This window comes from Lotus japonicus, chromosome 1 (genome assembly GCF_012489685.1).
Source record: "Lotus japonicus ecotype B-129 chromosome 1, LjGifu_v1.2".
Classification (NCBI taxonomy): Eukaryota; Viridiplantae; Streptophyta; class Magnoliopsida; order Fabales; family Fabaceae; genus Lotus; species Lotus japonicus.
This window is the reverse complement of record NC_080041.1, coordinates 100059857-100077639: the sequence shown is the minus strand read 5'-3', so window position 1 is coordinate 100077639 and position 17783 is coordinate 100059857. Positions and strand designations below refer to the sequence as shown.

Genomic DNA, 17783 nt, shown 5'->3' with positions numbered 1-17783 from the left:
CTATGGTACTCTCAATCTCCAATCTTGTGTAGCGTATCTGACTAAAGTGAGAATCTTTATGCAACAAGACTTGGAAGTTGTCTTCCAACATGTCTCTAGGATCAACATGATGGCTGAACCTGACTCATTAGCTAAATTGGGGCTTAGGGAAAGGGAAGTGTTGAAGACCTAATCCTCTCATCTTATAAATGTTCTCCAGGAGACTAGTTTTTTCTTCTAATTTATTTATTTGTCAATTGTTTTTTCTATTCCAATCTAAGAAAAATAATATACATTGATGTGATGGAGGTTTGTACTCTAGATAAAATGATTTTATTACTTTCCTAAAGAAAAACAATTTTAATGGGAAATTGGTGAGAGGTTGTGACAGTTCTTTCATTGTTTTGATTTCTGAAGAATCTAGTCCACAGAAGATTGAGGAGTATGAACATATTTCTCTAATTGATTGTATGTATAAATTTCTATAAAAACTTCTTTGCTAATAGGTTGAGGATGATGACGTGATGTTTAATTTCAGACACTCAAGTAAAAAGAGGTGTGAGTTGTTTAAAATGGATTTCGAACCACACTTTACCCACAATTAGCTGACTAATAATTGATTTAAGATTTTAACATGACTCATTGAGATAAAACTAGTTGTAAGATAAAGATGAACTCATTTTTTTAACGAATGTCAAGCTAAATATATTCCATCAGCTTATTCTAGAACTGCTTAAACTGCATTACTGCTTAGCTCAACTCACTTGTTGCCCTCCATAATCTCAGTACACGAATATGTTAATATATCGTCACAATTGGAGCAATTGGTTCTTATTTGAACGTGTTGATAAAAATCAGTTTGATAAGAACAAACTAATAAGCTAATAATAACATATATGCATATTGAGAACAAATTCACCAGGCACTCCAAGACGACACATCTTGGAGATGCAAGGAAAAAGATACACCTTGTTCTAGGACCACCAAATATAGTACACCACCCAATAATAAACGACAACACATGATGCATGATAAAATTGTACCACTCCTGGGTAATTTTTAGATTACCTGAACTTGCACCAAACTGCTTATTGTCTAAACAATGGGAGCTTAGCTGTTTCTAAGTTTCTTATCTTTTCTCTTAAAAATGATGGAAAAGACACTATTTTTTCTGTGAACGTATCAAGGAGCACAAACAAATGGACATGGATATGATCCCCCTTTTTTATGAAAGAAACATTTATAGAATCATAGGCTTGATTGCAGCAATATCTACCACTTTTGATGTCTTAGATTGCTTGCTAACCACTGGCTCAACACCCAACCATTTTTGAATAAGCTGAAATACGGTTTTATCTCGTAATAGTGCACGGTGCTCGGCAGCAACTCCCACCCTTTCAATGGCTTCAAGTCCATCCGCCTGTAAGGTGAGAATACAAAAGAACTCCTCAAATTAATATGGAAGTTTGTTAAGGTCCTATATTGACTAGATATGGAGCAATCCTCAGTCCTCACCCCTGAGTTAGCTTTTGAGATAGAGTTAAGCCTAACCTGAATCGTAAGACAGTATCAAATCCTATCATAGATCCTCTCAAGATATTCACACCTAGGCGTGTGCGGTGTTAAGGTACCACATTTTGTTTAGCACCAGAAATTATTTTCAATAATTAATTTGGAACTACTATATTAAGGAAGCAACACATAGTTCATACCTAAAACCGTATCCATCTATCTGCCTACTTTTATATGCCTGCAAAGTGAGTCTATCTTCAAAAGCCAGCAAATAATTGCTTTGAACAGCTAAGTAACTCTTAGAATGGCATGCTTAGATGCTTTTAATAATTAGGCATTATATCTTTGTCCAAAACAATCATTAAAATTGCAACATGGCTACAGCAAAGAATTATGTACAGAATACAGAAAGGTCCAAGACACACCTTGGCCGATTCCGAGGGAACTGTTCCATCTCCGTCAACATAAGAATATTGTGGCTGAAAACAAAGAAAGGAAATTTTCTTCTAAGTTCATTCAAACATCGTACAGCATACATAGAGACACACGAGTGAACATGTACACACACACATACACACACAGAGAGCTACATCTTATCAAAGAAATGAGGAGTTATATCCTTCTAGAGACAAAAACAACACCGAGCCAAAATAGCTACGAAATCAGCAAAATTATTCAGTGAATCTCCTTACATATAAGTCAAAGATATTCCCATGAAAGTTGAAACTAACATGAACAGAAACCCAAGGGGAAAGATAAACCCTTCTAAAATATGGACATATCTCTCTTACTACATGGAAGGAATTGCCAAAACAGCACCCCCTGAAATCATAGCCTTGTTATTCTGGTCAGAACCAATAAAAAGAAACTGCTGGAAGGTAAAAGGAGATACAATTTGTTTAACGACAAAGGGGTGCCTAACAGCTATCTCATGACAGGAATTATTTATTGTCAAACGAACTTCTAGGTCTCCCTCAGTCAGTTGGAAAATCAATTTCTTTTTAATTTATAATTTTAGAAATATAATATAAATTATTTATGTCCTACACCCATCAGCTTAAAACTTTTGGGATAATTGGTTCATGACACATAGTATTATTAGTACTCATGTTTTTACAGTCTGTAGAGGGAGCCCCAAATCCCAAGTGCTAGAATTGTTTGAAATTCACTTTTCAAATAAAGGATTTCCTTCTAGGATTATGACAGATGCTTTATTTTCAGTAGGGATACAGGAACTGGTGCAGTATCAATGAAAAATATTAGAGAACGAAGATATCAGAGTCTCATTAACGGCCTTCATCTTTGGCATATAAGGGATTTAAGTGGCTTACCAATGTTTGGCATACTTCAGATAAGTCTTCTATTGGAGATTTTTCCGAACCATAGCTGTGCATTAGGTATAAACATGAAAACATGTCAGAAGCAAAATAGTATAGAACCTTTCGAATAGCAAGCACAGGATATCTAATCTAAACTCTCACAAGAATTGACCCAATGTATGCCCTATTTTCAGTGATAAGATTGTCCTTTTTTCTTGAGGATGCGGTTATCCTTCTTTGCAAAAAAAATATGAAAAAAGGTTTGAAATGTAATAAAGAAACAATAAGTCCAGCTAATCGGGAAAGCTCATTATGTATACTGATGAGGGGAATTTTGAAATTCAGATAAAATGATGTATGAAATTCACACTAGAGTTTTCTAAGGTGACCCAGTTTCTACCTAACTTTCCAATCTCTCAACCTAAATTAATTCAAAGCCATAATTGTTTTTCCATAGAGCAATTTAGTTACATACCAAACATCAAAAGGCGTGTCAAATGATGTCCCATAAATGTTATAGAAGCTGACCCCATCTGGCAGTTTTGCATTACATAAAACTTCACGAGTTCCACTAGCCCATTTGAAGATAGCAGTGTTAAAGGGCAGTGATATCAGCTTTCCGTTATAATTTAGCTGTGAGAAAAAAAAATAAGTTCGTGGTCTAAGCTAATGAAAAAATTATATGACAAATCATTTTTGCTTTTATTAGAAAAAGAGTAATAACATGTGTTTTATGGTTTTTATAATTAACGTAACTCCTTTCCTTGGCATTACAGATAAAACTACATAATAGCATTTGCTTAGTGTTCCGTACTAGGGAGTTCTGACGTCGGAAACTGACAGAAAGTAAACCCTAGCAGAGTACTAAAAATATCACAAAAGGAATATTCTCATTAAATGTTTGAAAGGTACTTTTTACAGGGGGTTGACCTCTCCTTTTATAGAGGGAATGATCATAACATGGACTGTCACTGTACTTGGGCCTGACAACCGGGGCCCAAGCCTCTATACATATAAGACAAAACTAAAGGAATCTTCCAGCTGGCGCGTGGACCCATCCAGAAGACGGGCGGGCTTCGACGTTGTTCCATAATCCCGCCATGGCTGCTTTCGTTCATCTAAATGCTTGATTTGGGCGGGAATAAGGGATACTTATATCTCGCCCAGTCCACATGCCCCCAAGACATGAGGCTTAAGTAAGTTGAGTCGAAATGTCTTTATACGTTGCTTCGTCGCCTACCTTTATCATTTACTTCGTTCTTCTGATAATTGTGTCGCCGTTCTTTCACTTGTGTAGGTGTCCCGCCCAGTCCACATGCCCCCCCAAGACATGAGACTTAGGTTCCTTGAGTCGAGACGTCTTTACAGTATATCGCCATTCTTTGTAGTCATGGGTCTGTCGTCACATTCTTGCTTATGAATTCTCGCCATTTTCATGCTCCTTTATATGTCGACATTCTTTATCTTTGTCGATATCTCGCCGTTATCACACCTGTCAAACACGTCTTTTCAACTGACGCACGTATCCTTCTTTTCCGGGATTTTGCTATCATTTGCCATAAATGCAGTTGTGCGTCTCGAGGAGTTACGTCTTTTCGTTTCATACCTTTTCAAATTTCAAACCCACGATCCCACGATCCTTGGCAGTTTTTCCCACTCATTCTCTCTCTTCCTTTTTCTTCTATAAATACCCTTTTTACCTTTCACTTTTCACTTTTCTGAAAACCTTTGCTCTGAAAACTTTTTCATCGCAGCTTTCCCTCTCTTCTTTGCTCTCCGGTGAACCTTGCTCACTCCGGCCGTTGTCATTGCGCGGTGCTCCCCCATCGCCGACGTTCTCTTTACTCAATCCTCCGCTTCTTACTCCGGTGAGTCCTTCCCCTTTCTCTTTTCTTGACACTGTGTCTTCTTCTTTCTTTGTGTTTGGACCTGTTCATCTTTTATTTTTATGAAATTACCCAGCATGTCGACACAAAATTTTAGCGTTTCCTCCTTAGAGCTCACTTCCCCTTCTACGGAGGGGGAAGTTTCTGCCCCCACCGTTATCGAAATACAATCCTCGCCCTCCACTCACGAGGATTCCGGTCCCGCCGGCTCCGTTGATTCTATTCTCTCCTCTAATGGAGATTTGTCTTCGCCCGAATGGCGTTCCAATGCGCATTTAGTTGAAGATAAGTGTCTTTGGCGCTCCATCTGGGGTAGCCTTGGGAGCATCAGTTCGCTTCGAATATCTTCTCAAGGGTTTACAAAGGTAAATCCCGCCACCTCAAATAACGAAGATCACCTGTTAAATGTTCTTCCATGTGGCGAGGACGATTGTGTTCTTTTTCGCAAGGAACCCACTGATGAATCGCTCGATTTCTTTTTTGTTTATGGTTATTTTTTCTTGGATTTGAATATCAAACTCCCTTTCTCGCCCTTTATATGTCACGTTCTTACCTTTTTGAACGTGGCGCCTTGTCAACTCCAGCCCAACGCCTGGGGTTTCATACGCTGCTTTGAAATTCTCTGTGAACATTTGAGTTGCACTCCCACCTATCCCTTATTTTTCCTTTTTTACAAGACAGTCACCACAAAACCTACATCTGTCAAGTGGGTTCCCCTTTTGGCTCGCAGGAACATGAGCCGATTCACCGCCCTTAAAAGCCATTACAAAGTGTGGCAGAAAAAATATTTCAAAGTCATGGAGTCGCCTGAAATGAATAACTTGTTTCGAGATTCCAATAACCACCCTCTCTTCCCCTTTTACTGGACAAAAAACCCTCGCCGAAAAATATCCGTTTCATACGACGCCTTGGATGAATCCGAGCAAGCCATCGCCGATTACCTCCGCACCTTACCAGTGATCTCTGGTCATGACTTGATTGAAGCGTCGAAATCCGGCACTTTAAATCAATTTTTTAGTAAGTTTATAATTTTTGCACAACTTGTTTTTCTTTTTGTTTATGTACCTCGCCTAATTGATGTTTTCCATGCAGCCACGATGGGAAAAAGCAAGGTTGATGCCAACCCCCTCAAGATGAAGGAATACCTCGCCCAGTCTGCTGCGGCGGCGAAGAAAAGGGCCGCCGAGACTGAGCAAAAGAAAAAGAATGAAGGTACTTCGGGTTCTGATAACATCAGGGACCCAAAGCGCCAAAAAACTTCGAGCGCTGCTGGTGTTAAACCTCTTCACCAATCAACTCTTGATCCAAAAGGTCGTCCGACTGAGAAAAAGAAGGGGCATGACAATGTCCCGCCACATCAACCGGATTCAGGCGCACTGATCAACCGCCCTTCAACTCCATTCGTCCAAGCTGGCCCTAGCTCAGCTATTGGTGGCGAGGCTCTTCCCCCTTTGCTGAACCTATCTGATCCTCGCTTCAACGGATTGGATTTTATGAATCGTACCTTTGACAACCGGATTCACAAGGATGTTTCCGGTCAAGGCCCTCCCAACATTGCTTCTGTGGCGATCCATCATGCGCTCTCTGCTGCCAGTACTGTGGCGGGAATGGCTCAGTGCGTGAAGGAGTTGATAGCAACCAAGAACCGTTATGAAAAGAAGGCGGCTGACTATAAGACTGCCTATGAGCAAGCAAAAGCCGATGCTGAGACCGCCAACAAAAACCTGAAGGCTGCTGAGGAGAAGTGTGCTAAGTTAACTGATGACTTGGCGGCTTCTGACTTGCTTCTTCAAAAGACCAAATCTCTGAAAGAAACTATCAACGACAAACACACTGCTGTTCAAGCCAAGTGCCAAAAACTGGAAAAGAAGTACGAACGCCTAAGTGCTTCCATCTTGGGGCGTGCTTCTCTCCAGTTTGCTCAAGGCTTTCTGGCGGCCAAAGAGCAGATTAGTGTGGTTGAGCCGGGCTTTGATCTTTCCCGTATTGGGTGGCTGAAGGAGATCAAGGATGGTCAAGTAGTTGGTGATGATGACATTAGCCTCGACCTCCTTCCCCAATTCGATGATGAAAGTGAGCCTGAAGAAGATGGCGAGGATGGGAATGAGCAGCACAAGAACGAGGATCACGAGAAGGAAGACCCTCAAGCTGGGACAAGCTAGGGCAACAACGCCAACAATGAGAACCTGGCTTGAATTTGTAATTTGTTTTATTTTGTTGAGTCATCTTTATCTTTGGGGCCTCCCCTTTTGTCTTTTATCATTCCAAATCATGTACGGGCGTCGCCCCTTTTTCTTGCTTTTAATGAAGACCATTTTAAATTTATTCGTTGTTACCTTGAGTTGTTACCAATTATTGTTGTTACTTAGGTCTATATACCTTAGTCGATTTTTCGACGAGGCTCGGTTTCTAGTGGCCACTAGAATTGCCAAGGCTTGCAATATTGGATGGCGATACTTTCTTATTCCGAAAGGTTTATTCGCGGTATTATATACCTTGATACGATTTACTTTGCATAAACTCGTAATATAAATTAAAAAATTAAAAAGTAACTTCTGTTGAAATAATCTTCATTTCTCTTTCATACATGAGAACAATTGTCTCCATTCTTTTTACATGCCGCCTCATTAAAAACCTCTCCAAAGAAAGGAAAAAAGAGTGCGGCTTCATTCACCTTTGGTTTTACCTTTGGTTGTTTCTATTAACTAAAATACTGCTTTAGATGAGAGGCGTTCCATGTTCGTGGAACCTTTTGACCATTTAGTTGTTCCAACTTATAAGCTCCTCCTCCAACATCGCCTATAATCCTGTAAGGCCCGCCCCAGTTGGGTGAAAGTTTGTTGTGTTTATCGGGTATTGTATTTTTTCGGAGCACTAAGTCTCCTACCCTCATTTTTCTTGGCACTACTTTCGTTGAGAATTTTCTTGCAACCTTCACTTTTCCCGCCTCATTCCTTATGTGAGCCTCACGTTGTTCCTCGGGCAGCATGACTAGATTTGCTATTAAATTTTCCCCGTTGTCATTCTCATTAAACCGAGCCACTCGCCAATTTTGGTTTTCAATTTCCACTGGGAGCATGGCGTCAGTCCCATAAGTTAAACGATACGGGGTTTCCTTTGTGCTTGACTGTTCAGTGGTGTTGTATGCCCAAAGAACGCCTGGTAGTTCCTCCGCCCAAAGCCCTTTTGCTTCATCCAGTTTCTTCTTTAAACCTTTCAGGATAACCTTGTTAGCCGATTCAGCCTGCCCATTGGTCTGTGGATGTTCTACAGAGGCAAATCGCATCTCGATTCCCATTTCTGTACAAAATTCTCGGGTAACACTACTTGTGAATTGTGTTCCGTTATCCATTACTAATGTCATGGGGACCCCAAATCTACAAACAATCCTTCGCCACAAGAAGCTCCTGACCTTGGCGGCCGTGATAGTTGCCACTGCCTCAGCTTCTATCCACTTAGTGAAGTAATCAACCGCCACGATGATATACTTCATTTGTGCCTTCGCTACTGGGAATGGTCCCAAAATGTCTACCCCCCACATAGCAAATGGCCAAGGCGCCATCATGGTTGTTAACTCTTCTGGCGGAGCCTTGTGCAAGTCAGAGAAGACTTGGCATTTTTCACATTTCTTAACATACTCAAGACAGTCCTTCTTCATTGTCGGCCAATAAAATCCAGCTCTCACGATTTTCACCGCCAAGGATTTCCCGCCTATATGGCTTGAACAAACACCTTCATGGACTTCCGCCATTATTCCATTGGCGTTCTTGGTGTCAACGCATTTGAGCATAGGGGACATAATTCCCCGCCGATACAACTCACCATCCACCACTGTGTAAAAACTGGCTTCCCTTCGTTTCGCTCTTGTGTTCACATCGTCATCCTTTGGAGGGTTTTCTAGGAATATTTTGATTGACTCCATCCAAGAAGGCTCGCCTTCAATTACTGACTTGACTGCTTTCAACTTTATTTCTACCAAATCAATGCTCGGGCGAGGCAGGGTTTCCTGAATGACTGTTTGGTAATTGCCCAATCTCCCTGTGCTCGCCAATTTTGCTAACACATCTGCCCTCTCATTTTGGCCCCTCGGGACATGTTCTATCTTAATTTCTTTGACCTCCATCATCAATCTGTGTACCACTTCCAAGTATTTGGAAAGTTGCGGATCCTTTACTTGGTATTCGCCCTTCACCTGTTTAACCACTAACTGCGAATCTCCCTTGATAAATAACTTTTGGACCCCCAGCTCAATGGCTAGCCTTAAGCCGGCAATCAAAGCCTCATACTCAGATTGATTGTTGCTCGCCTTGAACTCGAACTTTAGAGACTGTTCAATGATCATTTTGTCTGGACTTTCAATTGTTATCCCAGCCCCACTTCCAGTCTTATTAGAGGATCCATCCACAGATAAGACCCATTCTCCTCGAGTCTTCTCGTCTTCCGTGGGTGTTAATTCCGCCACGAAGTCGATCAAACTTTGAACTGTGACTTGGCCCCTTGGCTCATATTGTATATCATATTCTGACAAATCGGGCTTCTGAAGTACTTGTCTTAAGGGGACATCAGTTTTAACTTTAACTTGGAAACTTTGGAAATAAGGCCTAAGGCGCCTCGCAGTTTTCAAAATCGCCAATGCAGCCTTTTCAATTTTTTGGTACCGCAACTCTGCCCCCTGTAAAGTATGGCTCACGAAATATATAACTTTCTGCTTTTTTCCCTCTTCCTGGAGCAACACTGTACTCACCGCCTTGTCAGTAACTGCTAGATAGAGCACTAATGGAAAGCCTGGTGTTGGCTTGGAAAGTACTGGCAATGTGGCCAATGATTCCTTTAATTTGGTAAAAGCTTGTTCGCATTCCTCTGTCCACTGAAACTTTGAATTCTTTTTTAAGCATGTGAAGAATGGGGCCGCTTTGTCACCCGCCATTGGCAAGAAACGTGACAAGGCGGCCATTCGTCCTGTCAAACGCTGAACTTCTTTGACACTTGTTGGGCTTTTCATCTCTAAGATCGCCCTTCCCTTATCAGGATTCACTTCTATTCCTCTCGATGTCAACATGAATCCCAAGAACTTTCCTCCCTGGATCCCAAAAGAACACTTCTCAGGATTCAACTTCATTTGATATGTTCTTAATTGAGTAAACACTTCCTTAAGATCGCCGCCATGATCACTAGCCCTGACGGACTTTACGATCATGTCGTCCACATATACCTCCATATTCCTGCCCACTTGTTTTGAAAAGATTTTATCCATGAGTCGTTGGTACGTAGCTCCTGCATTCTTCAATCCAAAAGGCATTGTCTTGTAACAGTAACTCGCCTGATTGGTCATAAATGTTGTACTTTCTTCATCCGATGGATGCATCATGATTTGATTGTAGCCCGAATAAGCATCCATGAGACTTAAAAGTTCATTCCCCGACGCTCCATCCACAAGCTTATCGACATTGGGAAGTGGATATGAATCTTTAGGACACACTTTGTTCAAGCTTGTGTAGTCCGTGCACATTCGCCACTTCCCATTGGATTTTTTGACCATACAACATTGGCGAGCCATGTCGGGTACTGCACCTCACGGATGAAGCGAGCCTTGATTAGTTTCTCAGTCTCTAATTGTACTGCCTTATTCTTTTCATCACTCATTCTCCGCCTTGGCTGGATGACTGGGGTCGCCCCTGGTCGAATAGCCAATTTGTGAGTGATCACATTGGGGTCAATCCCTGGTACATCATTGATGGTCCATGCAAAGAGATCCAAATTATCACCCAGCAGCGTGATCAACCTTTCCTCTTGTTCCTTTGTCAAACTGCTGCCAATCTTTAAAACTTTATCCTTAATTTGCACTTGCTTGGTTTCTTCCAGAGGTTGTGGGCGGAAATCATCAGCATCGTCTCTTGGATCCAAACTGAATCCCTCTTGCGGAAAGATTTCTGTGATTCTGTGACTTTCTTTGGCGGCCTTACGCCCATAAAGCGCCACACTTCTTAAATAACATTCTCTTGCTGCATTTTGGTCTACATGTAATACCCCAACCTTTCCATTGCAGGCTGGATATTTAACAGTCAAATGAGCTGTTGAAACGACCGCACATAGCTTGTTGAGGGTGTCTCGTCCCAAAAGTACATTGTAGTTGGCTCTGCACGCCAGGACTAAGTACTTCACTTGAAATTTCTTTACAAACTCTCCTTCGCCAAAAGCAGTTGGTATTTCCACATATCCTCGAACAGTGACACGGTCCCCTGTAAACCCTACCAAGGTTCCTTTATACGGCCTCAAGTCTGACTCTTTTAGCCCCAGGCGATCAAAGGCATCTCCATAAATGATATCCGCCGAAGACCCCTGGTCTAAAAATACTTTCTTCGTGACATAATTGTTAACCCTGATTGTTACCACAATTGGGTCGTTGTCATGGGGAATCACGTGCGCAAAATCCTGAGGAGTGAATATGATAGGGGAGTGATTCACCCAACACTCGCTTTCGCTTGCCTCATGTACTGAGTGTACTGCCGCCACATAGCGCTTTCTAGCCTTACTTGAAATTGCACCCCCGCCAAATCCTCCTGCAATAGATGAACATTCCCCAACAGGATCGCCCAACTCTTCCACTATCTCCTTGCCTTTGCCTTTGTCTCCTTGGGTGATCCTAGCGACTTCTGGCGTTGCTGTGTCTTTAACGAAGTTTGCCAGATGACCAGCCTTAATCAATCGATCAATTTCCCGCCTCAAATTCCAACAATTATCCGTCGTATGCCCCAACGCTTTGTGGTACTCGCACCACCTATTGGTATCTACATTAGCTGGCGGTCGCCGCGGGGGTGGCGGGTACTGCACAACATTCGTTTGACCAACGGCCCTTAAAATGGTGCTTAAGGGCGCATTTAACTTTGTAAGTGGAACTGGAGCTGGCGCAGTACCATGCTGACCAGTTGTGGCTGCAGCGGGACCTTGAGAATTACGGTGCCATGTATTTTGAAATCCTGGTTTGGAGTTTTGATATGGTCCCGGTCTTGGTACACGGGGGGTTTGTGCTACCCTGGTTTCCTTCCCTGCCTTAGGTTTATCCTGCGAAACCCCGCCGGAATGGGCTTGCTTGCGTCCTTCCTCTCTTTCTTGTTTTTTCTGATCATCCTGCTCAATTAATATGAATTCCTGAACACGAGCACGAAGGTCCATCATGTCTTTTGCTAGTCGCCTCGTCAAGTCCCGATTCAAGTCACCCGCCCGAAGACCATTTTTGAAAGACGCAAGGCAAACATCTGGATTGCCCTCCTCCAGTTGAACCGTCATTTTACTAAATCGCGCCATGTAGTTCTTGAGCTTCTCCCCTGGCTGTTGATGTATGCTGATAAGATCAAACATGGTTGCCTTGGTAGTTTTATTGGCGGAGAATTGAGTTAAGAACTTTGTGGACAAATCAGTAAAATTGTCAATGGAGAAGGGCGGTTGACGGATGAACCATTGCATCGTCATCCCCTTGAATGTTGATGGTAGCAACCTACACTTCACCTCATCTGTTGCTCCTCCAATAACCATTTTCGTGTTAAAATAACGCAAGTGTTCCATGGGGTCTGAGTCGCCTGAAAAGGCGTCCAACGCCATCGTTTGCAGATGCTTTGGTATGCCCACCCGTGTGATGGCGGGAACAAAAGGCTGGAATTCAACAACGTCTTCGGCCTCGAGCCGTTGTTCTTGCTTATAATCTTGTCGCTGAGTTAAGTACTGCACCTGGGCTTGCAACTGCTCGTTCTGGCTTTGTACTTTTTGCAAAGTGTCCAACATTTGTTGCAAGGCCGCCGGAGTGATTCCCGTCACCACCTCTGGCGCTTTTCTCGGAACGCTGATCGTCGCCTGACTCCTGGATCTGATCTAGCTATCAGATCTGAAGGTCTTCCTGGAGCTGCATTCACCAACGAGACCGGTGACTGCGCCACCGAGTGAACCCCCGCCGAAGAAGCCTCCTGCTCCGGCTCTTGAGGTACTTCGCGGTTGTTGTACCGTCCACCGCCGCGGCCGCCGTGACGACCACCCCTCCGGCGATGATCGCGGCGGCCCACACCACACGAACGAGTTTCCATGGATCTTAAAACGCACCCTCTATGTCAAGTAGTAGATCGAAGTAAGACCCACAGACGGCGCCAATGTTCCGTACTAGGGAGTTCTGACGTCGGAAACTGACAGAAAGTAAACCCTAGCAGAGTACTAAAAATATCACAAAAGGAATATTCTCATTAAATGTTTGAAAGGTACTTTTTACAGGAGGTTGACCTCTCCTTTTATAGAGGGAATGATCATAACATGGACTGTCACTGTACTTGGGCCTGACAACCGGGGCCCAAGCCTCTATACATATAAGACAAAACTAAAGGAATCTTCCAGCTGGCGCGTGGACCCATCCAGAAGACGGGCGGGCTTCGACGTTGTTCCATAATCCCGCCATGGCTGCTTTCGTTCATCTAAATGCTTGATTTGGGCGGGAATAAGGGATACTTATATCCCGCCCAGTCCACTTAGTCTCACTAATGACAGGTGGCAACTTTCCCATCCCTATTGCTGAATACACATGCACCTTTATTAAACAGAGAAGTCACTTGATCTATGACCAGTGTTCTGAAACGGGACTAGACCAAACCCAACCCAGCCCAGCCCAGCCCAGCCAGTTTTACTTACTGAGGGGAACTGATTCAAGCTTGGTTCAGTTCTTATGTAGTAACCATAACTGCTAATAAGACTCATAACTTGTCCGACCAAGCAAGCCAGTAGTTTTAAGAACTAGTCAAACCAACTGCAGCACTTTGGTCTGTCCACTAAATTACAAATCAATCACATGGCAGCTCACAGAGGTGCTGTGTGACACATAGTTAGGAGTTGAACCCAAACACCTGACATGTAAGGCCAAGGAATTGTTCATTTCTTAAATTAATATGCTCCTAAACGTGTCATCAAATTATTTTATCATACATACAAAATCAAACCTTCAAAACATGAATTCCTTGAACATTTCAAAGCATATATGCCCACACATCTTGGATTCACCAACCTAAAGAAAAGTTCGAACAGATTACCTCATTGTGCCTCAATGCTTCTTCAAATAAAGAGATACTCTCGACTGGTCCATAAGATTCCAGAGTTGCGCTAATATCCCCATCCTTTGTAAGCTTGCGCCAAACTAGAATTTCTGGCTGCTTTTTCCATTCATATTTGGGATTTGGCAACATCTCATAGATTGATGGACACTCAACTAGCTGATGCGATAAGAAAGATTGTTTCAAATGATTTAGTGGCTTTAACATGTTACAAAAAGCATGAAAACTGTGGCTATTCTCAACCTCATAGGAATGAGTTGGATGGTAACCAAGCTTTGGATCTCAATAACTAGTGGACCTGAGCAGCAGGCATCAATGGATCACTGTTATGGCTGCCAGAGAGGAGCATATCTAAGAGTGTGAAAGTGTATATTTGGGGAATGATCTGAGGCTTAGCCATTTAGACTTTGGAGGCTCCACATCAGAGAACATCTCCAGTACCCCCACAAAACCATATTCACTAGTTTCAAAGGATTAAAGCCTGGTCACCATCCAACTTATTTTTTTGAAGAGCCAGTTCATTTGAACTGGACTTTGGCCACTTCCTTGGCAATCACGACATGATTAGAACATTTCAAAGGGTGACTGGAGATTGTTCTTATTAAAATTACTATAATCACACTCAGTTCAGGCACTAACAGAACAAATTAATTGAGATCAAGAATTTACCAATTGATGAAAACTCCACCTTGATACAAAAAAATAGCTTTCAAAGCCTTCAACAAACTCTAGTCCAGTTAATAAACAATCATTGACGCACCCCGGGGCTCCTGCTCATGTGGAATTCATATCCAAGCATAGATAGTTAAGACATCTTGAAAAATGAAAGAGGGAGAGTAAAAAGAAGAATGATAAGCCGTTTACATTAATGATTCAAAAAGCCGTGCGATTTTTTCAATGGGCTAGTTGTGGATTTTCCAGTAACTTTTATCACATCACTGTATTTATAGTAGACTTATTTTAATCAAATTTGGAAGATGATTATAGCTTGGTAACTATTTCCATCCAGTCTGTGGAAAAACTTCAGAAACAAATCAAGTCCCTAGTAATAAACAGAATGAACTACACTGCTACACAGAAAATCAAGGAGATGAAAAGGGCCCCACAGCCCCACTAATCAAATCAATGACAGGGAAACTTGCGATTGAATAAGAATAGAAGATAATTAGTCTTGGTAGTTTCACATCACAAATTTGTAGAATGGCAGGATTGTCAATAGATTATGTACCCCATTGAGAATATGTTTCAATTTGATCTCATGAATTTTGCATTGAATTATCATATGGCTATCATGAAGGGAGAATTTATATTCAACTAACCTAGCATATTTAAATTTTCAACCACGGACAAATAATATGAACTAATGAGTACCCCCCCCCCCCCTCCGGGGGTATATACCAAACAGGGTAGGCTTAACAAAAGGAACACAGAACAGAGGAATCACCTTGGAAAGGGCAAGCCAAGGCAATCCACTTATTCACATATTTTGAAAACAGCTGCCAAGAAACAACGTAAATAGCCATTAGTTCAGCTTGAACTTTCTAATCTTCCCAATATATTGTAGAAATAGCACAATTGTCATAGGTGGCAATGGAGAAAAACTATGCATACATCTTTATGAAGTGTCATGAAAGACAAGATCAAAACTCCTCCCATCGAGTGTGAGATTATATTGACTTTTCTTCCACCAGAGGCCTTGTAAGCAGTTTCCAACTTGTGTTTAAGACCATCCAATAACTTGTCAATCCTGCCAACAACAAAAAAAATGAGCACTTTGAGACATTCATAAGAGCTTTCCTTGAGCTCATTTCGATTTAACGCATGACATAAGCGCTTAAATTGATTTTTGGTTAAACTTATAAAAATAGCTAATGACCCACCTATAAAGCATTTTGAGCTTTAAACTTTTCAGATAAAGAGCCCTTTTGGATAGGGGCTTATTGGAGCTTATTTGAGCTTACATACTAGCAAATGCACTAAATAAGCTCCAATATGTGCTTTTTGGTTTGCATCCAAACAGGTAGAAACTCTCATGCTATAAGTGCTTAATTAAACATTTACCAACTTAATAAACTCCTTGAATGATGTTTATGCATACCACTGGCACAAGCAAGTAGCAAGATTACCTATTGCTTTGCCTGAAATCATATCCATATCCAAACAAGGTGGTTCCTTTCTTATGCCCACATTCAACAAGCATGTCAATCATGTCATGAAAATGATACACCTCCGTCAAATGTACGCATTTCGTAAACTGCCACATAAGATAACAAAATCAGAAAATTAAATATCACTAAATTCAAAGCCTAATCTTGGTTTTTCAATTAATTTTTTTTGTTTTGTTTACCCATGAAGGATCTAAAATATCAATTGCATAGAGGCCATGATCATCTTGAGGAACCACAATATCAGATTTCTTGTCTAACGATTCCGTGTAACCTGAAAATTAATTGATGCTTAATTTAGGGTCAGAACAATCATAATCATAATCAATCACACTCACACTTGACTGCAGAATTGAAATGCTACTCTGCTATGCTCAATTGCTCACACTCACACTCACTACCTGTTTTGGGATTGTAGATGGACCAAATCTTCTTGCGAAACTCGAGGTCAGCGAGGAGGAGCCTGACCCAGACACGAGTGGTGACACCGAATCCCTTGGGTTTGGAGTTGAGGATGGAGCCACCCATGCCGGAGACTAGTAGGACCGGGTCGCGATCCGCCACCGCTGCTTGCTCGGTGTTTCCGTCGCCAAAACAGGGACACAACCGCATCGTTGCTTCTTCTGAGTTCTGACACAGTGGAAGCGCGGTGAGTGAGAGTGAGGGAGTTGTACCAACCAAACAAGAAAAACTGAAAAGCTACTCGCCACTCTGCTCTACCTATAAGTCTTGTGCTACTACTATACCACCATGCATTTATTATAATACATTTTAACATCACTATTGTAGTTGGTAAACTCATTTCTCTAGATTTTAAAACACTTCATACTTAGACTCTAATTAAAGATTTTTTTCATGTGTTAATTGAGCTATCTGACAACTAATAGTCGTGTGATTAATATTGTGAGCCTACTATACCACAGGAGACGGGTACTATGCTGCAGGAGACTGGTCAATGAATTTTTCTATTGCAAAAGTTGAGAATTGAATCACTAACTACTTAAGAAACAAAGTGTTGAACTACTGCATTAACTCAATTTACTCTGATTTAAAACTTTTGATTCATGTGTATAAATCCTACTATATCTTATATTGATGTAGACATACAAGTTTTCTTTTTATAGTTCTTGATTTGTAATTTTGTATAGTAGAGATTGTATTCACGGATTGAAATCGGAAGTCTTGATGTTTTATATCATAACCCACCAATACAATTGTGTCAAATTATTTGAAAATTATTCATATGATTTATAACTATGCCTTTTTAAATTGATATATCATATATTAATTAGTGTCATAGAAAAGAATGAAACATCAAATAAAGACGAAAAGATTTTAATTTTAATTTGTGTTACCTATCTTATTAATGCAATTGTGTCATATGATACGAAAATCATTTATATAAAATTATAAGTGTCAGATTTATGTCGTTCTTCAATTTCCATAACAAAATTTCATTTGGTAGAATAGAGAAAAATACACCAAATGAAGATGGGCACTTAAACAAGTACTGTTTTTGCTTTAATTTGCGCTTTCCGTCCCTCTCAGATGAGAGATTGGCATTGAATTATGGATGATTCTAGTTTATCCGATATACAAAAGACTATTAAAAGAGTACGCAATGTTGTTGGATTAAGCAAGAAAAGTAAAGAGGGAAGAAATATGGTACCAAGAAATATTGTAATTATATATATAATTCAGCTGAAGAATAATGGAATATGCAGCCAGCAGCTACGTACGTGCTTACCTAAAAATCAAACTTAAAAAATGCACCCACGTGTTTTGTTATATTCTCATTATTCTGGTAGAGATTTCTAGCTAGTTCTTTCTAGTTCTAGT

The 17783-nt window shown here is 41.1% G+C and overlaps 2 protein-coding genes across 3 annotated transcripts; both read right to left on the bottom strand.

The window, feature by feature from the left end:
* Positions 1 to 856: 856 nt before the first annotated feature.
* On the bottom strand, positions 857 to 16684 carry LOC130728375 (phospholipase A(1) LCAT3). Of its 2 annotated transcripts, XM_057579829.1 has the most exons (12): positions 16346 to 16684; positions 16127 to 16218; positions 15906 to 16033; positions 15391 to 15526; positions 15224 to 15275; positions 14449 to 14549; positions 13759 to 13938; positions 3286 to 3443; positions 2823 to 2877; positions 1917 to 1970; positions 1692 to 1729; positions 1434 to 1585 (listed from the first exon to the last, which is right to left on the bottom strand). In XM_057579829.1, the coding sequence occupies exons 1-12, from the start codon at positions 16554 to 16556 to the stop codon at positions 1549 to 1551; spliced, it is 1242 nt and encodes a 413-aa protein (XP_057435812.1). In that variant the 5' UTR covers positions 16557 to 16684; the 3' UTR covers positions 1434 to 1548. The 2 variants fall into 2 exon arrangements, with proteins under 2 accessions (XP_057435811.1, XP_057435812.1); XM_057579828.1 differs by lacking the exons at positions 1434 to 1585; positions 1692 to 1729 and adding an exon at positions 857 to 1399 and having other exon boundaries at positions 16346 to 16682.
* Positions 3450 to 10366, bottom strand: LOC130728374 (uncharacterized). The gene has a single exon (XM_057579827.1). It carries the CDS (start codon positions 10251 to 10253, stop codon positions 7398 to 7400), a length of 2856 nt encoding a protein of 951 aa, XP_057435810.1. The 5' UTR covers positions 10254 to 10366; the 3' UTR covers positions 3450 to 7397.
* Positions 16685 to 17783: the final 1099 nt, after the last annotated feature.

Coding starts and splice junctions, on each gene's coding strand:
- LOC130728374 (XM_057579827.1), bottom strand. CDS start 10,253: ATGGCTCGCCAATGTTGTATGGTCAAAAAATCCAATGGGAAGTGGCGA.
- LOC130728375 (XM_057579828.1), bottom strand. CDS start 16,556: ATGCGGTTGTGTCCCTGTTTTGGCGACGGAAACACCGAGCAAGCAGCG. Junction 16,034..16,126: donor ATATTTTAGATCCTTCATGG/GTAAACAAAACA, acceptor CTTATGTGGCAG/TTTACGAAATGCGTACATTT. Junction 1,400..1,916: donor TTCCCTCGGAATCGGCCAAG/GTGTGTCTTGGA, acceptor CTCACCTTACAG/GCGGATGGACTTGAAGCCAT.